Source organism: Cricetulus griseus, chromosome X (genome assembly GCF_003668045.3).
Source record: "Cricetulus griseus strain 17A/GY chromosome X, alternate assembly CriGri-PICRH-1.0, whole genome shotgun sequence".
NCBI lineage: Eukaryota > Metazoa > Chordata > Mammalia > Rodentia > Cricetidae > Cricetulus > Cricetulus griseus.
This window is the reverse complement of record NC_048604.1, coordinates 64467831-64494263: the sequence shown is the minus strand read 5'-3', so window position 1 is coordinate 64494263 and position 26433 is coordinate 64467831. Positions and strand designations below refer to the sequence as shown.

At 39.4% G+C, this 26433-nt stretch overlaps 1 protein-coding gene across 6 annotated transcripts in view; it reads right to left on the bottom strand.

Annotated features, from left to right (window-relative positions):
* The window catches only part of LOC100765442 (fibronectin type III domain containing protein 3C1), a 65912-nt gene that overhangs the window by 9397 nt on the left and 30082 nt on the right, over positions 1 to 26433 (bottom strand). For 5 of the 6 annotated variants that reach the window (XM_035450289.1, XM_035450290.1, XM_035450293.1 and 2 more), the window contains 18 exons: positions 19935 to 20011; positions 17582 to 18239; positions 15593 to 16291; positions 14102 to 14157; positions 13642 to 13784; positions 11828 to 11887; positions 10812 to 10950; positions 10254 to 10307; positions 9420 to 9541; positions 9159 to 9333; positions 8071 to 8157; positions 7753 to 7891; positions 7042 to 7113; positions 6323 to 6441; positions 6095 to 6200; positions 5324 to 5430; positions 5006 to 5119; positions 3330 to 3479 (listed from right to left, as the gene is read on the bottom strand). In XM_035450289.1, coding sequence (XP_035306180.1) covers positions 3330 to 3479; positions 5006 to 5119; positions 5324 to 5430; positions 6095 to 6200; positions 6323 to 6441; positions 7042 to 7113; positions 7753 to 7891; positions 8071 to 8157; positions 9159 to 9333; positions 9420 to 9541; positions 10254 to 10307; positions 10812 to 10950; positions 11828 to 11887; positions 13642 to 13784; positions 14102 to 14157; positions 15593 to 16291; positions 17582 to 18239; positions 19935 to 20011 — 3077 coding nt within the window. The remainder of the gene's footprint in view (positions 1 to 3329; positions 3480 to 5005; positions 5120 to 5323; positions 5431 to 6094; positions 6201 to 6322; positions 6442 to 7041; positions 7114 to 7752; positions 7892 to 8070; positions 8158 to 9158; positions 9334 to 9419; positions 9542 to 10253; positions 10308 to 10811; positions 10951 to 11827; positions 11888 to 13641; positions 13785 to 14101; positions 14158 to 15592; positions 16292 to 17581; positions 18240 to 19934; positions 20012 to 26433) is intronic. The other variant, XM_035450294.1, reaches the window with a different exon arrangement.

Below are 26433 nucleotides of genomic sequence, written 5' to 3'. Positions count from 1 at the left end.
CAGTATATTTCAATACACCAATACCCATTTTTTCTCCTGTAGGGCTATGAAGACTCAGACACATCATCCATTGCCTCCTTGTGTTGGACAGCCTCATTCCCAGTATACCTTCCCACCGAATACTATTATCCAAGGATTCCTATCACTTCATAAAGGGCCTTCACATGGAGTAACTGTTCAGTTGTTCCCAGACAAAGGCTTTGTCATCTTGTGGAATTGAATGGCCCATTTCTGGGTTGTCCTAGCAGTCTAGGGCCAGGATAATCCCCACTGTCTCTTTCCTTTGCATACATTACTTCTCTCCTCTCCCCACCTCACCCCACCACACAGGCAGAAATTCAACCAGAGCTTGAATTTCAGGAGCCCTACTGGTACCTCATCAAAAGATCCAGGTTGGCATACCTCAGCTGCATCGTGGAGGACAAGAAGGGCTGATGGCAACCTGTCTGATCCACTTCCCAATCTGTCCCTCCTCTTACTAGTCTCCCTCCTGCTCAGACAGGGGTCCTCACTTCCGTAACTCAACCAGACTGTCTTACTACCCACCAATCCCATCAAATCCCACAATTCCTCCCTCTTCGCCTCATGTTGGAACTATGTTCACCTGTTCCTGGTAGCAGATAGGGCACCATACCTGCTTGCCTTTCCTCAACAGGTAAACTGTATCACGCCCAGTAGAAAACTCCTGAAATCGATTTTGTGCATAGGATGGCTGGAGTTGAGGCAAAGACTTCAGCAATCAGGCCACTCTAATTAATTTCCAGAGATTTCTTACCTGCCTACAACTTCCTCAACATCCCTTCAGGAGGCCATACCAAAGGCCCTTTGCCTGGCCTTCCAAGTCACCGTTGGTGGCCTCTACTCCTCTCTTTACAACGACATCCTCACTATGCTCCCTTCCACTATATTAACCCCCACTGTCTCTTTAAGTCAGGGTCTTTCTATGTAGTCCTGCCTGGCCTGGAGCTCACTATGGAGACCAGGCAGCCACTGAACTCACAGGGATCCAGTTGCCTCTGCCTCCAGAGTGCTGGGATTAAACATGTGCTCTGCTAAACCCAGCCAGTCAATACCTCCAGTCTGGTGAATGCCTTAGACAAAGCAGACTGCCAAACCTTAAAACAATCAGAGAACAAAGCCTGATCCCTCAGCTTCTAGGGAAGAGTTCACTGTCTTGACTTTCCTTCCCCATGCCCTACTTTCCCCACCCTCAGCCCTCCTCTGTCCCTCTCTAAGTCCATCTCCACCTGATATTTGATTCTTACACACATTTTCACTAAAATTCTAAAATCTAGTACCTTCAACTTAAGCTTGGGGGAGTCCCCTCCAGGCTGTCATGCCGCCCCTATCCAGCCTGTCACATTCTTAGCCTTGGGCACTACATTTCCCTTTGGGACACTCATTCAATCACCAAATCCAGACATTCAAGGAAGCTCTTTCCAGATATCCTGCTTTGACCCTCCCCCTGCCTCGCATACACCATGGGCCTCTTCTGAATTTTCACCTTTCAAACCCACACTTGCCTCCTCTTAATTGGATAGGCAGATGTACTCTTTCCTTTTCATTCCTCACAAAGTCACTTCTCCCCTACGATGCACCCATCCTGGTCTCAGCCTCCATCAAGATCTCTAACAACCTTGGAGTCATGATGGAATTGGGTAAGGGGAGCTCCATCCCGTGAGAAACTTTTCACCAGTTAACCCTTCTTTCTAGAGAAGTATTAAAGAGCATCAACAATGTCACACATTAGCTCCAAACAATCCAAGACCAGATCTGTTCCCTAGCTGCTCTTGTTATGCAGAGCTGCCAGGGCCTCCCTGTCTTCCAGAGGCCACCCATGTGAGCTGTGTGTGCACTTCTGAATGAACAGTGCTATTTCTTTACCAGTAGGTCATTTCTGGTGGACATGGTGCATGAGGGTTAAAGGATAGTGGCTTGGAGAGGTGGTTTGACAATTAAGAGCACTGGCTGCTCTTCCAGAAACCCTGGGTTTACTTCCCAGCACCCACGTGGTGGCTAAAAACAATCTGCAACTCCTGTTCCAGGGGATCTGCTGCCCTCTCTTCTGGCCTTTGTGGAGGCCAGACATGTTTATACAATTAAATTAAAATAACTAAAGGATGGAACCATTGTTCTTCAGCAATTATCATGATCATTCTGGGATTCCTCTTCCTCCCTTGGTCTATTAACCCTTTCCAGAAGTTTTTGCCTGACAGGATCACCTCAACTTCTACTAGCAGAGTGAACTCACAAGAGTGCCTTAAAGCTGTCCTGCTCCTCCAGACCCTTAATTTCTAGGACCATTGCCCCTCTCTAACAAGAAGTACTATTAGAGAATTGGTTATCCAGTCTTCCTACCGAACCATAGAGCTTGAATTGGGAGAATAGATGCACAAGCATCTTGTCTTGACAGCAGCCCCATTCTAGCTTTATAGTACCCCTTTTCAAGAAACTAGCAACTTCAGTTTCCTGAAGCCAGACTTTAATTGAATATACCATTCCTGCAATCCTAGTTTAATCACTAACATCATCTCATCTAACTAACAAGACCATTCTGATCATTCAGGACCCTCCCCACCCAGTATCCCCTTTCCAAGCCTGAGCCCTATAACAAACCTAGCCAGTAAAAGAAGTTCATTGTCTTATTATCTTGATTTCTGAAGAGAGTCTGTCCTGAGTTTATCTCAAAATAAACCTGTCCTTGCACTGGAGAAGCAGAGGCAGGCAGACTTCTGAGTTTGAGGCCGGCCTGGTCTACAGAGTGTGTTCCAGCACATCTAGGGCTACACAGAGAAACCCTGTTCTGTCTTGAATAACCAAAACCAAAAGAAAAAAAGAAAGAAAGAGACTGATTATATAGACCTGAACAGGTGTATTTGCTTGTTTTAGGCAGGGTCTCACTCTATTCCAGGCCAGGCTTCAATTTACTGTGCATGCCAGGCTGACCTCAAAACTGTGGTAATCCTCCTGCATCATGCTCCAAAATTCTGGGACTCCATGTATATACTACAGGCCTGACTGGAGTCAGTGTTTTTAATAAGCATTTTAGGTGATTGCTAAGTTCAGAGAAATTTGAAAACCACAGAAGTATAAAGGAAATATGGCAGATCAAGCTGGACTAGGAAGTACATGTAAGATCATATGGGGCTTTGAATAACACAAGAAGGAACTCCAAATGCTATAGTTAAAGATAAGCAATACTCTTAGAAATCCTTCTCTTCTTGACTTTACTCTGGTCTTTACAACCAAATGACACTAGTATTATGTATATGCAAAGTATAGGTTAACAGCTGTTGCTTTCTTTGTAGTGAAGGAAATGATAGCTCTACCTGGACTCTGCAAAAATATGTGGTTGCTGGAATAAGACCTTTAACTTCATAGCGCAAACAAGGGCCAGTGTAAATCAAATGCATGGAATCTTCAATTTGTCCCCACTGCAGTCGGTAATCAGTGATTTCAGCACCATTGCATTTAGGAATCTGGAAGACAAAATGCACACAGAAATTCAATTCTTTTTCTGAGTGGTCATTATGTTAGATACTATGGAGAGGAATAACACATGGAAGCTTGCAATCCATCAAGTGATACAGGATAGCGATGAGTAGAAACAAACACAAACAGGACACTATAACAACATAAAAGACATAAGTTAAAGTAAGAAAAAGGACTTGTTAATTTTACATGTCAGATGAATGAAAACAAATATATTAATATTGTGTAATATTCAGTTGGTTAGTATGATAAATCACTAATCACATACCCTGGTGATTTTGGCTATTATAAGTTAAAAATCAGCTCTGCCATGCATTATTAACAGACTATGCCTTTTTTGGCAATGTTAAAAAAAAGCCATTGCTTGAGACTGGGAAAAAAGAACAACATAAACAAACTTATATGCTTAAATAATTAGGTTGATTCTTTTTTTGGGGGGGGGTTGAGGCAGGGTTTCCTCTGTATTGTTTTGGAGCCTGTCCTGGAACTCACTTGGTAGATCAGGCTGGCCTCGAACTCACAGAGATCCACCTGCCTCTGCCTCCCAAGTGCTGGGATTAAAGGAGTGCAGCATAGGTTGATTCTTATTTTTAAGAACTTAATTGCTTTTGTAAAGCAGCCACATGGTTGTTGAAAGCATAGTTTTAAATCTTTAACATTCCTTGTGTACCACATTGTAGTCACGAGTTAGAATAGAACCAGAGGATTTCCCAGTGAAGTTCTTCAAAGAATACTAAATCCTGGCCTGGGGATATTGTTCAGAAGTAGAGTTCTTACCTAACATGTATGAAGCCTTGTGTTCAGTCCTTAGCACCACAAAAAATTAAACTTCTTATAAAATTTTTTAGATTTATTTATTATGAATACAGTGTTCTGTCTGCATGTATCCCTGCAGTCCAGAAGAGGGCACCAGACTACATTACAGATGGTTAGGAGCCACCATGTGGTTGGTGGGAATTGAACTCAGGACCTCTGGAAGAATGGGCAGTGCTCTTAACCCCTGAGCCATCTCTTCAGCCCCAAACTTCTTATAAATTGATTTACCTTTGCTGCCTCTTGTATTATCTTTAAAAATTCAATTAGAGCAGGGCGGTGGTGGCGCACGCCTTTAATCCCAGCACTCGGGAGGCAGAGGCAGGCGGATCTCTGTGAGTTTGAGACCAGCCTGGTCTACAAGAGCTAGTTCCAGGACAGCCTCCAAAGCCACAGAGAAACCCTGTCTCAAAAAAACCAAAAAAAAAAAAAAATTCAATTAGTTAACCATTGAAGGTCTACTTTGGTACCCAAATTTATAATTGAGATCTGAAGAGCAGATTATCAGATCTATAGTCTTTATGATATCATTGGTATCAAGTCCTTGGAATGTTCTAGACACCACAGTCTCTGAGGGGTATGGGATCCTAATTTTAATCTATGATTCATTAGAGATTTCAGGGGTTTCCCCCCAAATGCTCTAAACCGTTGACATGTTTGTGTATCAGCAAAATTATAAGAAGTTGAATTGGTAACATACTTCCCAACTGACAATAACACAGGTTGGACCCTTGCAGGTTAACACAGGTGTACCACACTGAGAAGGAGGGTGCCGGGCTGGTACAGTTCCACACTTCATTGAATGAGATCCAAGCTACAAATTAAACAAACATACAAATAAACAAACACATGCATGACTTCGCAGGCATGGCCGCTCCTTGCCTTGACAACAAGTACAGTGCAAGCATGAATTCATTCAAAGTGAAATGAAGTACAGGCCTGAACAGCCAAACTCTTATACTCCTATTTTGTGTTTGTAGCCAGAACTGGTGGGTTCTTCAGGAATTAATTTACTTACTGCACATTTCTTTTCAGAGCCAGGGCTCCCCTTTCTGTCATTCCGGGGACTTTTTGCTTTTTTGCCACGCACGACTGTTTCCAAGTTCCCAGTAACAGAACGATTGCCTACAAAATATATAGAATGCACTCAGTTCCCTCATCCCCAATTTAGTTATGTTGATACTAGTGATCAAGCCCAGTCTTGTTTCTACTAAGCACACACGCTATCATTTAGCTCCACACCAAGTCCCTAGTTTTTAGGATGGTTCTTTAAAACAATACAACATACTGTAGAGTGAGTTAAAACAACTCTTTTAAAATGCTCAGAGACACAAAGCTTATTGTATCTTAAAATTAACCTCATAATTTGACTCACACATTAAGAGTTAGATTAAGAATTATTCGATATCTTCTTTATATTTCCAGGTAGTTCATACCCTCTATCTCTGTCTCAGTTTACCATCACTTCTATCCAAATCCTACCCACAGTTAAGATCCAGTCTTCAATCCCCCATGGAAGGTCTCACCCTCCCTGGGGAGCAGAAAGGAGTTGGGATGAGTGAGGGGGTAGGGGAGGAGGGGAGGGAGAGGGAACTGGGATTGACATGTAAAAGAAGCTTGTTTCTAATTTAAAATAGGTCTAATTACAATTAAAAAAATTAAAAAAGAATTATTTGATTCAGACTAAAAGGAAATTCTACTTGATAATATTAATATATGCACAAAAGCAAAAGTCCCAGGACAGGAAGCTTAGGTGCAGCTGTCAATCATATAAGGAAGTCTTACTTACCAAGGAGAAGGTTGGTGTTTTTGCACTTGGTTTTACCATTTAAGGGCAGTGAACGACAAGACTCTTGAGGCAGAGTAGGCGTCTGAATTGTCAATACATCTGAAGGCTAAGAGATATGGAATATTTTACTATTATACTAAATTCAAGATCAGCTTTAGAAAACATTTATTAATATAACACTTTATTTTAGTCCTCAATTTGAGAACTTTCCCCTTTCTGTATTCATACCTGGCTTTGGCCTACAGGTGAAGTGCAAAAGACTCTAAGTTTATATGTGGTTCCTGGTTGGAGGTCATTATACAGAAATTCCTGTAGGGTGCCATTGTAGATTATCTTCCAGACATTTGCTGGAGGAAGAAGAGAAAATTGGTTCCTAAGTCACATAAATTGTATAAGTCCCCACAACAATGAATGTATACATGATATATGCTATGTAACAACCATTTTGGAAAATAATTTGATCCAATAATCTTTTTTTGGGGTGGGGGTGGTTGTTCAAGACAGGGTTTCTCTGTGTAGCATTGGCTGTCCCGAAACTAGCTCTGCAGACCAGGCTGTCCTGGAATGCACAGAGATCTGCCTGTCTCTGCCTCTCAAATGCTAGGATTAAAGGTGTGTGCCACCACTGCCTGGCTAAATCCAATAATATTTTTATGATTGTTAAATTATTTTTTTCCCAGTTGAACTAAACAAAAATGCAAAAGGACAAGTCAATAATGATTTCTTATCAAAACTTGAAGGAATCCAATTACATTCTGGGGTTTGATTTTGTAGATGTGTATTATATTGCTTTTTCTGGTTCTGGTAATTGCACTATAGTTACATAAGACACTACTATTGGGTAGAGCTAGGTCAAACTTTTGCAGGGCAGCCCTGTACTATTTTTCATAACTTACAAGTGTAAGATTATTTCAAAATAAAATCTTTTAAAATTCATGTTGTCTTACCACCATCTGAATTTTCACTGACTTCTAAGCTGTAACTTGAAATGTGCATTCCTCCATTATCTTTGGGGGAGTCTAAAAAGAAAAATGCATTTTTAAGTGATTCTTGAAAAGTCTTACAAGTCTTTCACTAAAATTCTATCTCATAAATTATAGCTTCTCATAGAGAAAAATATAACCATGGCACATTGCTATATTTATATAGTTATATTTATACATGTACACACTAGTAACAATCCAAAGACATAAGACAAGCTACATACATTTGATATTCTGAATCAAGTATTTAGATAGTATTTCAAAGTTCTTGGGAAGAAACTAAAATGATAAGAATGTGTGGAATAATTTTCATTTATCTAGTTTAGAGGCAATAAATCTTTATAAATAAAATTTCTGGTTAAGATGACATTTATTTTTGACACAGACTTCTTACTGTAGTACCTCTGTTGGATATAATTTCACTTGGGAGAAGGTTACTTAAGGATCCATATAAAACTCAAAAGTTTGTTCATATGTGAATAATTAATCTAGCAATAGGAAATCCAATGGCAAATTAGAAAAAATAATAGGGTTTACAACTAAACTCATTATTATGGCAGAATATTTCACATGCAAATGAGAATATTTTATTAAGGGCTTAGGGAAATTGCAGAAAGATTTCTTCTCAGTAGTAAACATGGGAGAACAAAGTTTAGACATAGAAGAATTATTTACCCCATCCAATTTTTACTTGGTGTGCATAGATTGCTCCCACTACATATGGTTTTTTAGGGTATCCAGGCTTGGCTGGACGAGTAGAGTATTTTACTTCTCCACTGGAGTTGCTTCTTCCTTCTAGATTGTAGGCAAAAATCTGTGTAAAAGAGGATATTTTGTTGAACACTGGAAATAAATGTCTGGTTTGATAATGTGTAATGTGCCAGCTGAGTGAGAATTTCCAAGAATTAAATGCAAAGTAAAGTTTCATTTCAAAGGTGAAGAGTTTAATCTTGTATGAAAACACAACACCAATTTATAAATCATGGCACTTACCCGAAACTTGTATGCAGTATTTCTCTGAAGGTTTCTTACAGTGCAGGAGAGGTCTTCTCCATTGTATTTAGGTTTAAAACCCAACCCCTGAAAATGGAGGACAGTGAATTCAGGAACAAAGCCTAGGTTCTAGGCCTAGCTTCAGCTTACTGTCTACCTGAATGGTCTTGAGAATGGTCCTTAGTCCTTTTGAACCCCAAAGGGTCTGCCCCGGGTCCTCTGCATATATGTTATGCTATTAGCTTGGTGTTTTTGTGAGACTCCTAACAGTGGGAGTGGGTGTATCTCTGATTCTTTTGCCTGTTCTTGGGATTTTTTCCCTCCTATTGGGTTGCCTTGTCCAGCCTTGATATGAAGACTTTTGTCCTGTCTTATTGTATATTTTTTTGTTGTATTTGTTTGTTGTGCCTTGTAGGCCTGCTCCTTTCTGAAGGGAAATGGAAAGGGGAGCAGATCTGGGAGAGAGGGGTGTGTGGAGGGGGCTGGTGCTGGGAGGAGTGGTGCTGTGGTCAGTATGAGAGAAGAATCTATTTTCAATAAAAATGGAGATAATTTTTGTTTTCAAATGTTCCATTTTTCAAGATGTAGTGAGATAGCACATGTAAAAGCAACTAGCTTATTAGTTAACAACCCAGAACATGTCTTAATGTTATCTATTTTATTTAAAATTTGGTAACACACACATAGTAATTTGTGGCTGCTTTTTAAATGACTAGTTCTTTGACAGAGATTTGGAAATTCCAAATGGAATGAAATAGTTGCCCATGTACATGAGGAAACTGAGACGAAGAAAGGACAGCTTGGCAGAATTTTGTTAAGGTGCTGAAAGACATGTGTGAGCACAGAGAGTCATCCAGAACAGGCCTGGAGCTGAAGATGCTAACAAACTTCTTTGGTTAGAGACCAAGTAGAGCACAGAGGTGCTGCTCTTGCATTAGCTAGGATGAGGGGGCCTATGCAGACTTGCCCAACAGTTGCTCTGCACCTGGACTCAAGGTTGTTGTTTTTCTTTTTCTAAGTGAGAAGTGAGTGTAAAAAAGTAATGAAAGATGAAGCTAAAGATCATAGTACAAAGAAAAGGAACTTACAGATCTTGGTTCCTCCATCTCTAGTACATAAGTAAGAGTGTCATTTGGGTTTGGGTTTGTTGGGGCACACCATTCAAGCGACAAACTGTAGACTCCTGCTTCTTTCAACTTAGGTGGCAGCGGTGCTGGAGGTGTGTTTCCTGATGTATAGAAGACTGCTATTTCACTGAAATTACTAAAAAAATATGTTAAAATGGGAGCATCAGTTTCAGGATCTCATGGCAGTATAGAGTTTTCAATAGTGAAAATTATTCAGTGTACCTGAATCCGAAGTTATTTTTGGCAGCTAATCTGAATGAATACTTCGTGGAAGCCATCAATTTAAAGATCTTGTGCTGTTTCATGGAACCACTGTAGCAACTTTTGAACTCTTCACCTTTACCCTTGACAATGCACACAAAATATTAGAATCTTTTAAAATACTTCATTTAACAACACATATGCATCATAGCATTCATCATTCACAATCAGGTGATTTTTAAAGGTAACTCTGCATCAGGTCTAAGACAGATGGGGTCCTAGTGCTGAGAGGGGGAAGTGGACACAAACCCTCATCCCTAACCCAGAAGCTGTCTCCAATTGATAACTACTTGCAAAGGAAAATTTAATTTTTCTCACAGTTTCACTGGATACACAAGCCACGCAAGGGTAGGCCCAATGTCCAGCCACAAAATGAACTCAATGGTAATTTTGGAGGTTTTTTTAGTGACTCATAATGCTTTGTGGGGACACTAAAAAACAACCCTATAGGTCTTTTCTTATATATTGTGGTTTCTGTTTTGTGTCTTTATGAGATTTCTATGTGTACAAATGTGTGTGTCATCTCTGTGCCTATATATGTTTTTTGGTGCTTTTACTTTGGCTCTTTTTTTCTGTTGTTTTTTTTTTTGTCCTATTCAGATTTGTTTGTTTTTATTTTACCTTTTTTTCTTCTTTCTTGTTTTCGATGCCTGTTTTCTAATGAGAGAGAACAAGAAAGGGGTGTGGATTTCCACGGGGGTGGGGATGGGGATCTGAAGTTGAGGGAGGGGAAACACTGATCTGCAGATATTATATGAAAAATATTTTAATAAAAAATAAAAGAAATGTACATACCTCATCCCATTCCAAAAGAAAGCTGCTTATTTTGGATCCATTATCTTTAGAACCCTGAAAAAATCAGAATGATAAAATTATGATGTGTTATTTTTCCAACATATATATGTTGCAGACAGTATGTAATATGTATATACATTTAAAGTTGTATAAATTACTGCAAACATTTGTCCCATATCTTGTTTTCATGGCAATTCAGATTTAAGGTTAATACACATGGTTTCCAGTCTATACGACAGATACTGATTCTGCACTTTATGTTTTCAGATTGCATAAAAGGAAGGAAAGTAAAATTAATACCTAAGGAAATGGAGAGGTAGATTTATTGGTAACTATGATGACTAACACCAAAATGTAAGTGCTGGAAAGGAGCAGTTCACCTTTTATTAATTACCTAAGTTATATTCACATTTCTCAATTCACTTGGCAGGACCTCTTAGACAGAAGAGAAAGACGAAAAGTTATATGGAGCATGCGTAACCTGTCTTTAGAATTCAGGATACAGGAGAGTGTTTTAAAGTCACATCTCTGAGATGCTTTTGTCAATAAAATCCTTACTTTCCACTGTAGATTCAGGCTGTTCTTGGTTCTGTTAATTAGTTTGGGTGCAAGTGGAGGGTCTGGTTCACAGCCAGGTGTTGTGAAGCTAATCACTTCAGACACACTTCTGTGTTCTTCGCCTCTTACAGTTGTAATTCTGAAAGGGTAACAGCAATTGTTGTAAGCTTTCAAGTACTGAGCTGCAAGACTATGTTTCTAGACACATTTTTTTTTACTTAAAATGTACTTTTAATTTTTTTATTTTCTTTTTTTAATTTTTATTTTATTAGTTCAAATTAGGAACAAGCTTGCTTCAGATGTCAATTCCCTTCTCCTTCTCCCTCTCCCTCCCCTGCCCCCCAACATCCCACCTGCCCCTAGCCATCCCCTCTCCACTCCCCAGGCAGGGTAAGGCCCTTAAAAGGGGCTCCCCAAAGTCTACCACATCATCCTGGGCCAGGCCTAGGCCCTTCCCCATGTTCTAGACACATTTCTTTGCTGTTCTTTTATTGATTATACATAGTAATGGCTTTCACTATGACATTTCATATATGATCACACTCCCTTCTTCCCTATTATGCTCTTTTGCTCCCTTCCCACTCCCACTGACCCCCTTTTGCTTCCTAACTAGTCCCTCACTTTCTACTTTCATGGTTTTTCTTTTTCTTTTTTTAAAGATTTTATTTATTTATTATGTATACAATATATATCTGCACACCAGAAGAGGGCACCAGATCTCATTACAGATGGTTGTTAGCCACCATGTGGTTGCTGGGAATTGAACTCAGGACCTCTGGAAGAGCAGTCAGTGCTCTTATCCTCCGAGCCATCTCTCCAGTCCTTTCATGGCTTTTCTTTTCTGGGTAAGCTAATGAGTTTAACTAGGATTGCTTACCTGAGTATGGAGGTGGGGTTATTTGGAGTGGCAGGTAGCAGCACTTTGCTGGTAAATAGCTAGGCTGACTTCAGGAATTCTAAGTACTAAACTCATAAATTAAGGAGTCTCGGTATGTTGTGTAGGATAGAGTTCTTACCTTAAAAAGTAGACTGTGCAGGGCTGTAGGTCATGTAGCGCCACAGTAACTTCTTTACCACTAAGAAGATAACCTTTGTTTATATGGGATCTCACATATATTTAACAGCTAAGTAAGCAGTCCTAGTCTCATAATAATTGGTAAGGAACCACAATTTTCCTTAAAGTTTGAACAACTTTAAATTACTTTATATCTGTGCAAAATAATGTTATTAGTAGGCTACAGCTTTCCCTGAGGAGCAGCAGTGCCTCACCAAGCATACCAAGTTTCTGAGGGATGTGATGCAGGAGGTATGCAGTTTTCACTAGCTAGTGGACAGACCACAGAGCTACTCTAAGTTTCTATGGCAGGCGCTCAAGTTCAGAAAGTGGTGATGCCCATCTGTATACCTGTACCAAGAAGCAGCTGGAGGAGCTGAGCAGCATGCTGCTGGTAATCAGGAAAGTGGCCACTAAGAATGACCAAGTTTGTCCTGTCCCTTGCATCAATACATCTTTATATTAAACATCAAAAATCAGAATACTAATTCAAAACAGTCGATTTGCATTTCTTACCGAATACACTTAACCAAAATAGTACAGATTTACTTTTAAGTAGCTCATTTAAAAGAACGTAGATACCAAAAGCTTCAAAGAACACAATGATTCAAGCAATTCATGCATTCAGGTTCAGAGGGATGTTTCTGAGATGGGACCCTATCTGACCATAGGACAGAGGGCTTATATTATTGAAACTATGTCTTCCTGAGCAAACACTTACAAACACCTAAGTCTATTTCACCACACCAAGGAACTCCTAAAAAGACCCCTCTAAAAATGGAAAGGATTGATACTTTTAAGCAAAGTCTGGTTAAAAGCCTTTAAGGATAATCAGAGATGTAAACCAACAGGCAACCTCCTCCTCTTGCTGTGGCCCCTCCTTTTCCTCCCAATGTTGAAAGCTAAGTTCTGTTTCGTTTTAAACTAGTGATGTGTGCAAAGTGCATGACACACCAGAAAAAGATTTTCATGCAAGTGAATTTTGCATTTCCCTGTCTCCTACCCAGTATAGATGATTGTGTGTTGTGATTCTTAAATCTCACAACTTTATCTGCCAATTATTAAATAAATGAATTTTACTTTGAGTATCTAGCCAAAAACAAAACATTCTAGAAAATAAAATTGTCGGGTATGATTTTCAAAGTATTGTATACCATTTCTTGCTTATTTTCTGCCTAAGTTGAACAGTGGGTGTAAGCCTGTCTCTTTCCCTTTATTTGCATGTATTTCCTTCTTTGTTTTTCTCTGCTTACATCTTCATCCAGGCTGACTGCTGTTGAGAACATCTGGGTGTGTGCATGCTATCTTCTACTGTATTCTCCCCAGTCCTGGATTTATCTTTGATTCACATCTCTGAACTTATCTTGCTATTGTCACAACCTCTTTTTTACAACCACCTCCCAGAATTTAATTCCTAGCAGAGTCCACATCTTGAATTCCCACTGCAATGTAAATTATCTCTCTTGTTTATCTAAAGATATCATCACATTTCCTAAAATGAACCAAGTGAAAAATGAGGAGGAATTAGAAGTTTTTTTTTTATTCTCCTCAAGATCAAATTTGTCTAATAGGAAACCTGTAGCCAAAAATGGATGAACTGCTATCTAAATGACATACTGTGATCTAATGAGCTTTGTGGATTGATTTGGGAACCTACTACTAGAAAACTACCCTAGTCAAAGAAGAATTTAGCATAGGTATAAGTTGGGGCACAATGACTATATGTTTAGACAGTGTACTTGAACTGAATAATGAGAAATAATTAAAAATACTTACTTATAAATATTTTTATAGATTCCATTTTTACCATTGCTAGACAGTGCCAATTCAAATGTCACAGGAGAATTAATATGATCACTGTTTTCAGTACTGTTCGGATTCCATGATACAGTAGCAGATCGTGTTTGAATATCAGAAACCTAAAATGATGAAAATGCAAGGAGTATACTTAAAAATCATAATCTGTAATTTTGAATACAGTCTTTTCTTAAGCCTTGTTTGATATTAGGTATAATTCCCATATTAGATACTGAAATACTGTGAATAAATATTTTTATTATTAAATAATTTTTAAAATGATGATGCATTGGATATTACTGCATTGCTGAAGGAGTTCATAAAAATTTTAACATGGTAAATGTTTCAAATGAATCCTCTACTAAAGAAAAATCACTATGAATTTGCAGGGTTTAGACAGAAAAGGTAAAATCATGAAATCATCACTTTTGTTACTTACCACAGGTTTTTCAATGTTGAAACAGCATGGCTGTGTTCTGTATTCTGTATTGTTTTCTAAAAGTAAAAAAAAAAAAAACCCACCTCAAACAAAATAATATATTGGCAAAAACAAGAGAAAAAAGTTAGATCTATTATCACTCTATAAATACATCAGCACAATGAAAACTATTAAGACCCAACGACAACTTACATAAAACACTTAGTACAGAACCTGGTCAAAATATGTATCACACTCTAGCCAGATATGTACAAAATTACTCAACTTAAATAATATCAGACGAACTAAGTAGGATTGAAATTTGCAATATTTCATTAGAAGACAACTAAAATAATGCAAGGACATGCAAATTTTACAAGAAGATATATTTTTAATATGTGTGTGTGTGTGTGTGTGTGTGTGTGTGTGTGTGTGTGTGTGTGTTGTTAGGAATTTAAACCAGAAACTTTGGCATACTACACAAGCATTCTACCATTGAGATGCATTCTAACACTTTTCATGATTTTAAAAGGCAACCTAACTATGATTTTGCATACACTATTTGGCCTTCAAAAGTAGAGTGAGAGTTCTGTCATTTGCTACAACATATATAAACCCAAAGGACATTATACTAAATGAAATAAGCCAAGCACAGAAAAAGAAATACATCATGATCTTACTTATACATAGAGTTTAGTAAAGTTGAAAGAAATATTACCAGGAGTGGGGTGGAAGTTAGAGAATGAGTAGTTGCTTAATAAAGGGAATAAAATTTCATATGGGAGAAATAGGTTTGAGAGCTATTGCATGGCAGGGTGACTCTAGTTAATATAAGGTATATTTCAATATAACATACATGCATTTCAAATGTTTCAACATAAAAAAACTGATTGGTAAGTGAGATGACAGATGTTAGTTTCACGTACTAATTCCACATTATAGTTACACATACATACGTGTGTGTGTGTGTGTGTGTGTGTGTGTGTGTGTGTGAAAATGTTACACTGTACTTTATAAATGTATGTTTATTATTTGTCAACCAATAATAAATTAGAAAAACATGGAGGTACAAGTATAATGAGGTTAAGCGGAGGCAGAAGCAGAGAATGGCACGTTAATATTTCAAGTGGGCTGGCAAGGTGACATTGGAGAATAATGGTGCTTTTCACCAAGCACTATGACCTGAGTTTGATCCGGGGACCTGCATGCTTGAAATGAGAAAACAAACTCCGATAAGTTTCCCTCTGATCTCCCTCATTCACATACATACACAGACTAAATAAGTAATTATGTATAATAGAAATTTATTTAACAATGCATTGAGAGTCCAAAATATTTGACTTGAGTACTCATTGGCAACAAAACTGGATTCCTGGGTCCTCTGATCTACCTTGTTCACATATGTAGAGAAAATGATTAGGTGTAGTGAAAAATTTATTTAAAAATGCATCGTGAGTCCAAAAAATTTGGCTTGAGTACTCATTGGCAACAAAACTGGATTCCTGGGTTTACCTTTTAGGGCTGCATTTGACGACTGAGTCTTCTTTTGTTTTCCACCTGACATCTGCTTATTGTCTCCACCTCCCATATTATTCTCTCTCTTTCCATGATTATTTTCAGTATAAGCCCTGGTAATGTTGGAAATGCTGGCAGCACCAGAAGGTCTGAGAGCATTAGTAATTGAAGAGGGGATATGAGCATTTTCAGAGATTAAAACATAGTGAGCACTCTCGGAAATACAGCGTGGAGTACTATCAGCATTTGAATATTTTTGAGTTCCAGCAGAGGTGACTGGATCATGACTAATTCTGGAAAGGCTTGGAGCACTATTAATGGTGTCAAAGCAAAGAGCAGTGTTTGAGGTAGAAGTGCTAGGGGCATGATCAGAGGAACTAGTGATTTTGTTAGTAGTGTTAATGTCTAGAAGACTGTTAGCAATGTAGTTTTTTGGAGTATTGTCAATAGCACAAGTGCTTAAGATGTTATTCAGAGAGCAAATGCTTGAAGTATTGTTATCAATGTGAATGCCTGGAGTGTGAGTAGCTGACATGTCAATGGTTTTGTTTAGAAGCAAAGGAGTGTCATTAAACATGGATCTAGTCTTATGTTCACCAAATTGGCGATCTCTCATTTTCTTCTTTGAATAATCTCCCGTTTTAACAGTCCTTTCAACAAATTGGTTATGGTTTACTCTTCCTTGAAGATAGGTTTCTAAAAAAGATAATGTGATAATGTTTAGTAATTAAAATAATCATATTCTCTCAATTTCTTTCTTCACCTTAACCATCAAAATAACACTGATAAATCATGCTTTACTTATTTTTTTACCTTACTTCAATCTGAATATTCGGTATTTATATATATATATGTCTTATGTATATGTATTTATGATATTCTGATAGGCATGGAAAAATATGAGCAAATACAGTATTTTCTCATTTAGTAACTTCAATTTCCAATCTTAAGGTCTTATGATTTTGATGACAATCCTCCAGTGCCTTTAAGATTTTTATGATTTTCCAATCTGATTTTATAGACCAGTCAGGAAAAATATGGACCACAAATTACATGCTACACTGAAGCAAAATAAATATTTATAAAAATAGAGTTTAATGAGAATTTTACCTAAGACATAAACTTTAGGCATTATAAGCATTTTATCTAGGGACTATCATCAGCTCTAAGAAGTATGCATGATATACAATCATTCGTGGAAATATTATCTTCTACCCTCTCCACTTTTAATGAACTGAAAATATTCCATTTTTTCCACTTTTAGAAACTTTTGTTTCAAATGGCATGTATTCATTGTATTGTCGTGTTGGGTTTCATAAGAACATTTTTATACAATTATATCATGTGCTTTGCCCATATTTACCCCCTTACCTTCATATTTCTTCTCCCTCCCACAACTGCTCTTCTCTATTTTTGAGATAGTCCTTTTTCTCCTCCTCCACCTCTGCCTCCATCTCTTCTTGAGACAAAAATCACACGCTTTCTAGGCAGGCCTCAAACTCCAGCAGAGGATGACCTTTAACCTCTTATCCTCCTGCTTCCCCCTCCAGAATGATAGCATTCTAGGCATGTGTTACCATCTAGTTTTATGTGGTCCTGGAGATGAAACCCAGGGCTTTGTGCATGCTAGGCAAGTACTCTATTAACTGAACAATATTCTCAATTCCCAGACAGTCTTTCTTTTACATCCATGTCACATCTATATTTGTATCTCAACGACAATGTTTTGCATTTAGGAAAAGTGTATACGGGGGCTGGAAAGATGGCACAATAGTTAAGAGCACTGGGTACTCTTCCAGACGATCTGGATTCAATTCCCAGAAACCACACAACAGCTAACAACTGCCTGTTAACTCCAGTCCCAGGGAGTCTGATGCCCTCTCCTGTTTTCCACTCACACCCACAGGGTGCACAGGCATACATTCAGGCAAACACTTGGTATGACTAAAAACAAATAAAATCTCAAAAGAAGAAAGGATACACTACCATGATGCTCCTGGTACATAAATGCTGGTGGTGGTGGTAGCATCGGAGGTGGTAGCACCGGACGTGGCAGCATCGGAGGTGGCAGCATCGGAGGTGGCAGCATCGGAGGTGGCAGCATCGGAGGTGGCAGCATCGGAGGTGGTAGCATCGGAGGTGGTAGCATCGGAGGTGGTAGCATCGGAGGTGGTAGCATCAGAGGTTGTAGCACCACCAGAGGTGGTAGCATCGGAGGTGGTAGCATCGGAGGTGGTAGCATCGGAGGTGGCAGCATCGGAGGTGGCAGCATCGGAGGTGGCAGCATCGGAGGTGGTAGCATCGGAGGTGGTAGCATCGGAGGTGATAGCATCGGAGGTGGTAGCATCGGAGGTGGTAGCATCGGAGGTGGTAGCATCGGAGGTGGTAGCATCGGAGGTGGTAGCATCGGAGGTGGTAGCGGTGGTGCAGGTAGTGGTATCTGCTGTGGAACAAATTCTTGCATGTAAGGCATTGGAAATTCCCCTTGAACTGGGGGATACATAAATGGAAGGGCCTGGGGGTATGTGAACTGTGGTGGTGCTATGAAGGGTGACAGCTGATGCCCAGGAGCACTCAGGGCCATGTTATAGTCAAGTGTCTGAGGCACAACAATAATTTTCTGAATTCCATTTTCTTCCACCACCTAAAACAGAAGACAGAATCATATGTACATATTAAAGTCTATCGAAATCATTATGTTTTAGATTTATATCATATCCTGTTAATTTGGAATTCTAAAGCATCAAGGGCCAATAATCAAGAAGGCAAGATCATTCTTGTTTTTCCCCAGGTATCTTGATGTTATTTGAGACAGGGTCTCACTAGGAAGTCTCTGGAACTCATTATGTAGACCAGGCTGACTTCAAACTCACAGAGATTCACCTGCCTCTTCTGCCCCTTGAGTGCTGGGATTAAAAGTATATGTGTCACCATGCTTGCTTTTAAGTAGCCTTTTAAAAAAAGAGGTAATTTCTGACATATATCAAAACCTTAAAGTGTACCATATAATTTAAAAGTACCCTTCCTAATCCTTACTTTTTCAATGATTCACAACTGGAAACTACTGTGACTTTCTTAAGAACACTTCTAAAATTTCTTGTTTTCCTTCTTTTTATTATATCACAGTATATTTTTCGTATTCCGAGCTTTCTCTTTTTATTTAGCAATACACATTTAAAGAGTTTTCTGTATAGGTATATAATTACCCTCCACTTTTTGGGATAGGGTCACACTATGTAGCTCTGATTGTTCTGGAACTCACTATGTAGACCAGACTGGCCTCGAACTTATATTCACCTACCTCTGCCTCCCAAGTGCTGGGATTAAAGGTGTGTGCCACTACCACCCAGCTCTATTTTCCTATTTTTTGCTTAGTTTTACAATGCTCCATTAATTGCACATATTGTACAGCCACCTCATTTATAGGTTTCAGGGTTATTTTCAAACCTTTGTGATTATAAACAGCACTGTAAGGAATATTATATATTTGATATATCATTCCAAAGTTGTAAAAATGTGTCTGTCTGATAAAATAAAGACTTTATTTGTTAAAGAATTTATAGTGAAATTGCTGAGAGCAGGCACATGTGCACTCATATTTTTATTAGGTATTTCCTTACATATAATTTTGTTTAGAATTGAAGTATAATATACTAACTTGTTTGGCATGTCCTGCATGTACACCACTATGCAATTTACACAACCAAATAAGCCATGAAGACAAAGGCTATGAAGAAGGATAACAAGACGTCTTCTCAAGTACTATATTTTCAAGGCCACTGCATATTTTCTTAATCTCAATAGGAGTGTTATTTGCACTGTTCATTTTAGGTGCACAATAAATATTTGAGGATCTTCTTAGGTAGCAGATTCTAGATTGTCAAGTTGAGCAGAATGTTGTATACATAATAAATAAATAAAATCTTTATAAAAAAAGCTTTCTTTGGCCTTTAAGAATGAAACACTACTGAGTTGAAAATACTATGTGACTTTCAGGACTAAAGATTATACATTATCAGAAGCCATTACTGTAAGAATTGTAATGATACTTAAGGTGGATTAACAAACTCTACAAAGCAATGGAAATTATTAAATATTATATGATATAAATTCAGTAAACAAATATCATTTATGAGGCAATCTAAGGGAGGTTTGGCTAAAGTCAATCGCTTGAAATGATTACAGATAAAAGTTTAGTTAAGAGAAAAATTTAAAGAAAATGACAACAGTGAACTAAATAAATACATATTTCTGAAAATCTATTATCATACAGTGACATAGTAAAAATATTAAATGATAATAAAGAGCTAGACACCAAACAAAAACCACATTAGCATACCTGAGATATGTAACCAGGAGGAAGGTATATTGGTGGCAAATTACCGGTTGGTGCTATTAGAGGTACGTCTGCAGGTCCTAAGAGAATTATTAATGAATATTAAAAAAGTTCATTACAGAATCCAGTTAACTTTGCATAGTGAAAATCAGCACTAAGCTTCAACAATATCCATTTTGAATGGATACTGTGACATATTCAGAAAGCCTATTGTCAAAGTATAGATGAATCACTGAAAATTCATTTCAAGCAATGGAATATAATTAAGGGATATAATGAGTATTGGGTAAAATATATACTATAAAAATATTGGTAAGTTCACTGCAAATGAAAATGAACTACTAACTTTCTTCTAGTGCTCTCTCACTTAGCATGGTTATATTACCTAAAATTTTACCCCATGTCATAAAATAATTTATTGCAGCGATATTACCCAATAAAAATGAAAGGAATTTTTATTTCAGGGCTTCCTTCCAATAATATTAAAATATATATATGTGTGTGTGTGTGTGTGTGTGTGTGTGTGTGTGTGTGTGTGTGTAACAACAATTAATGAAAAAAAGAGGCCTGTGAGGGAGCAAGTAGGGATACATGGGAAAGTTTGGAGGGAGGAAAGGGAAGGGGAAATGATTATATTATTATATTATAGTCTCAAATAAAATAAATAATTAAAAAAGTGAAACGGGGGCCTGGAGGGATGGCTCAGTGGTTAAGATCACTGGCTGATCTTCCAGAGGAACTGGATTCGATTCACAGCACCCTCATGGAGACTAACAATCATTTGTTAACTCCAGTTCCAGGGCATCCGATACTCTCTCCTGGACTCTATGAGCACTGCACATACATGGTACACAGACATGCATGCAGGTAAAACACTCATACATATAAAATAAAATAATAAATCTTCAAAAAATAATAAAATAAACAGGTTTTAGGAAATTACCTACTATAAAGAGGGCTTAGTATTATTCATGCAATGTTGCACTTTTATACCACATATTCTTAATATATCTCAAACATACATTTGCATTGCAACTAAAAGTTACAGTACAGAAAGGTATATGTCATCATTCTTTGTGTTATTTGCAATTATTATAATTAGTATTTAGTCTAAGAATACATGAGTTTTAAGGTTCTAGATGGTAATTTGTGAGTTCATGATGAGCATTCCATACCAACCATTTAAAATATATTGCTAGATAATATTTTCAGAAATTCTGAAGACACAGGTGCAAAGACAAAAAGACCAACAAGGTAGAAACACAAATTCCCACACTTTCAAAATCAGACTGACTAATCACAACTTCACCTCAGTGACTTGAGATGCCTCAGATAAACATTTAGACTAACTTCTTTTAAAAATGATTTAGTTTATTTTGTGTATATGAGTGTTTATCTGCATGTATGTATGTGGACCATGTGTTTGCCTGGTGTCTGCAGAGTCCATAAAAGGGTATTGGATCCACTGAAGTTGGAGTTACAAATGGTTGTGGGCTGCCTTGTGGTTGCTAGGAAAAAAACCTGGGCCCTCTTCAAGAGCAAACAGACCTCTTTAACTCCTGAGCAAGAGCATAAATTCCGATGAACCTTACTCCAAATGGTCAGTCTCAAGAAAGAAAATGGGTGCTATGAAGTTTACTACTTAACAAAATTAGTTGGATGCTTGCTTACTAGCCTATCCAGATATGAACTCACACAAATGGCTTGAAATAAGACTAAATGGCTTTCCTTTAAAAGAACTCTCATTCTTTTTCAAGGGGTGATTCTTTCCCTGAGCATTTTCTTTTTTTAATTTTTTATTTAATTTTTACATTCATGTCAATCCCTTCTCCCTCTCCCTCCCCTCCCCCCAAACCCCACCAGTCCCCTCCCGCTCCCCTCTCCACTCCCTATGGAGGGTAGGAACCTTCACGGGGGCTCCTCAAATTCCACAACATCATCCTGGGCCTGGCCTAGGCCCTCCCCCCATGTGTCCAGTCTGAGAAAGCATCCCTTCACGTGGGATGGGTCCCTCAGCATTTTCTTGCCGTGTTTCTGTCTTTGCAGCATATTTTATTTTAGACGTTTTTGGCAATTTCCCTTATGTATACACTGTATCTTGGTTATATATAACCCTCCCCGCCCCGTACGCCTTCCCTCCAGCTCTCCTCACCTTTCCAACATATCTCCCATTTCCTTTTTCATCTTATTTTTTAAAACTATAACCCAGTAAGTTCAATTAGTGCTGCTGCTGCTGCTGCTGCTGCTGCTGGTGGTGGTGGTGGTGGTGGTGGTGTGTGTGTGTGTGTGTGTGTGTGTGTGTGTGGTTTCAGCCACCGAAGTGTGGGCAATCTACCAATGGAAGCCCTCCCACAAAAAGAAGTGACTCTCCCTTGATAGCCATCACCTGCCATTAGCTCCTCACCTAGGGGTGGGGCATGGAAGTTGGAATTTAACTCTCTTGATCTTGTTTCGGTCTTATGCAATAACCATAGCTGCTGAGTTCATGTGTACAGCAGCTGTGTCATGTCCAGAGGCCAGCCTTTCACAGCACTCCTCTCCATCCTCTGGCTCATATGTTCTTTCTGATCCTTCTTCCAAGATATTCCCTGAGACTTTTTTGATGTGCACGTGTGTGTGTGTGTGTGTGTGTGTGTGTGTGTGTGTGCGCGCGTGTGAGAGTGCCTACGCTCGGCGGGGGGGGGGCTGCGTGCATACATTCATGCGTGTGTATGTGTGTGTGTTTTGATATGGATGCTCTATCTACTGCAGAACAGTCACAATTGCTAATTCTCAGCATTTTGAAGAGTTCTGAGTCTCTGCATTAACTACTACCCTCTGTGGTAAGAAGCTTCTCTGGGCAGGTTGAGAGCAGCACAAGTCTGCTACTCCCTGGAGCTAGAGAGTTTAGTGTATTTAAATTAATATTTCCTTGTCTGTTGTGTCTGGTAAATACTTTTACCCTGGTGCCTTTGGCTCACCACTGTTGTTTCTGATACATTTTGGTGGCTGGAAGAACACTGTCTTCTTGCCTCTTTTGGCCTTTTTCTAGTCTGGTGATTATGGTAGTCAGCCAAGTAGGCTTGTGCTGTTTTCAGAGAGGTCCAAAGGCTTCTGAGCTCACTAGTATTACTCATCAAGGAGTTAGTTTGTGTCCCTTGTGGAAAGGCTTACTTCTTTGCAACTGGAAGGCTCTCGCCAAAGCTATTCTTTGGTGGCAACTAAAGGCAGTGAAGAGGAGGAAAGTCCATTGCAAGTCTACAAAGTTAAGGAGCCATTGTCAATATATGGCATGGCTGGTAGCCTGTCCGGAAGGAATTCACATGTCCTGTGAGGATTCCTTCTTTTGCCCCTCTCCTTTTCTCTGTCCCACGGCTTGCTACTGCTTTCCAAAATGGGAGAGAGTAACCTGGTTGTTGTCTTCTTTGGGACCATGAGTCCTCTCCTTTCCCTCACAACTGCTTTTTTTCTTTTAAAGATTTATTTATTTATTTATTTATTTATTTATTTATTTATTTATTTATTTATTATGTATGCAGTGTTCTGCTGCATGTATTCATGCAGGCCAGAAGAGGGCACCAGATCTCATTACAGATAGCTGTGAGCCATCAAGCAGCTGCTGGGAATTGAACTCAGGATCTCTGGAAGGGCAGCTAGTGTTCTTAACCACTGGCCATCTCTCTAGCTCCCATCACAACTGTTTTATGGCTAATTTTGGTCTGTGAGATTTCCTTTCAAGGTTAATCTAGCCTGACTAACTGAATGGGTTTGGTTCTGGAGTGAAACTGTTCCATCTCTGCAAGCCAGAAGGTTCTCTATTTTCAGAGGATGCCCCAGCTTAGAACATACTTCAGACAGGTCAGTGCAGTGAAACTGGATCTCACCTATGACAGCAGGAAAAGCCCACTGCCTTCAAGAAATACCTTTTGGGTGAACATTGCAACTCTTGTCAGACACTCCTATATTCTCTGTGACTGAGCCCAGGATGTGGTCTCAGAAACTGGCCCCACTCTTAGGAAAAAAAATCCTTATTTTCCTTTGTAACAAAATTTTGTTCTTACACCCACTCCTGGATCAAGAGTGCTTGCCACCTCATTGCATATGAAGCTATAACTACATCCTATAGTTAGATCTATTTTGTTGTAGTTTATGAAAGACTTCAAGGTCCCTTATATCCAAGTCTCCATGGCTGTGCCACACGATCTCCAGTTGTGAGAGAGATGCTCTATGTGCCTTAAAAGATTCTCCTACACTATTATGTGACCTCTAAACTTAGTCCTGGGTGATATCCTTGATAAGTCCTCATTTGTGAGCACTCAAGACTCTGCTCAGTCTATGGTTAGTTAGGCCAGGGTTACGGTGTGGTCCCTGGTATGTCGCACCACTGGTCATATTAGGCCACTGAATTAGAAACTAGGTGGGGGGAGGATTTTCCCAGACTGTATCCTGTCTATTACAGGGAATTTAGAAAGGGACCATCATCAAACTTAATAACTACAGCATTTGGTGGGAGATAACACAGGGATGCTCCCAAGAACCCTACTTGCTTTTAGTCTAGAAGTATACTGATCTGGCAGCATGTCAGAAAGCCAAGCCATCCTGGCTGTACATTTTACAAGTCAAATCTCTCCAGGTGCTAGATAAAAGCTTAAAGAAATTCTAAACTCTTGCTTCACTTTGTTAAACATGGCCTTCAAGATCTTAACCATAAGGAGACCTAGAGAGCCAAGGATGCATATTATAAGAGTAAAGAGGAGCAATGTCAGTCCATGGCTGCCACAATTGTCTATTACCTGCTCATCTCAGGAAAACCTAGAGCTCTGTCTGCCAGCCACCATGTTCTGTCACAAGGAACTAGTTCATTATAGGCCACAGGACTCTTTCCTGTTATTGCAGTTGCTAGCTTCCCCCAGGACATGTCCAATCTACAAAGTATAGGCCAATGGGAGGCAAGACACTCCCCCTCTTCCTTGTGAGGGAAGACTAATTCCCACCCAAAGAACCCAGATCAAAGCTAAAAAAGACAACTGTCCATGATTTTGTGAGAGAACAAGAGCATGACTCAGAGGCAGCCTCCATTCCAGCCTCAGCTCCTCCAGTCATCAAATTGCAGTTTGAATAGCTCTGTCTTCCCGTGACTAGCAGTTTTAATTTCCCATAGTCAGCTTCCCAAAGTTCACACCACTAATAGCATTCCTGCACATCTGAATTGAACCATGACTATTACTTGCCCAACCTGACTTCAGCTCCTTCCCCAGCTCTGATAAAACCATAGCCTGTAAGAGAAATTCACTCTCTCACCTTCAAAGATGAGAGACCTTCTTAAGTTTATTTCAAAACAAACAGCTGTCGATCTACCTCCTCAGAGTCAGTATCTTTTTGCATTCCCGGAAGTAGCTGACAGTAGTAGCTTCTCCTGGGCTCAATTATGGGGTGCCCTTGGCTTTTACCCCATTCTACTTCACTCCCTTCTTTCAGCCTTGCCCTCAAATTGCAAAGTTTGGTGTCAACTTTATAGGCAAATGTGGTCCTTGTCAGGAGATTACTCCTTTCTGGACACCCCAAACCATCTGCACAATTTAGCCCCTCTCCCACACCCTCGGGGTACTGTGTAATCCACTGAGCTGGAGCTCTGTCTCTCTGTCTGTCTCTCCTCTCCATTCCTCTCCTCCCCTTTCCCTTTTTCTACTTTTTCTTTCCCTCCCCCCTTTCCATCACTTCCTTTCATATTCCATTCTTTAGCAGCTCTGGCACTGTGGAAGCATCTTGCTCTGTTCTTGTAGTGTTCAGCTACCCCTTCTGTCTGTTTCTATCCCAAGGTGACAAGGAGATTACCTGGGGTACCGCCCAGATCCAGAGGTCAAGGAATTGCTACTGGGAAGGCTGCCATTTCTTTTTCTGACCTCTCCAGGAGCTGTCCCAGAGGTGAGTTACATCTTTACAGGGACACTGGTCTGGGGTCATCAGAACATCCTGGGCTCTCCTCACCACCATGGGTTTCCAAATTTACTTCAAATACCTTCAACATTCCCTTTGATGTGTCTTTTGTCTAACCTCTCTAAATTGGATCTTGGGAATAAAATCTAACCCAGTAAATGGCCTGGCACCAATATAAATTGGACAGCGTCTCTCTGTGGTCTGAATGTGACATTGACTTGGCAAATTCTCAGGGACATTGATCATTTTAGGACTAGAACCAGAAAGTGTCAGGAAGCTCTATGTATAAGCTTTCTGCCTGCTTGATGGCTTTTCCTGTGTCAATCTTGTTCCCCTACCCAAATTCTTCTCTTGAAAGAGACTACTCCCTTCATCTCCCTTGGAGATTCCACCTTTAGAGCTGCTGCTGATGCCCATCCCAAACCATCTCCCACCTCAACCTTCTGCTCTTGAGCTCAGTGCCTGGCTCATTGAGTGTTGCCACAATGTAACAAAGTGGAGAATAGTTCTGTTGGTCACCTCCTTTACACTGCCCTCCCAACTATAAGACCATGCTTCCTGTTACTGGTATGAAAGACCAACCCAA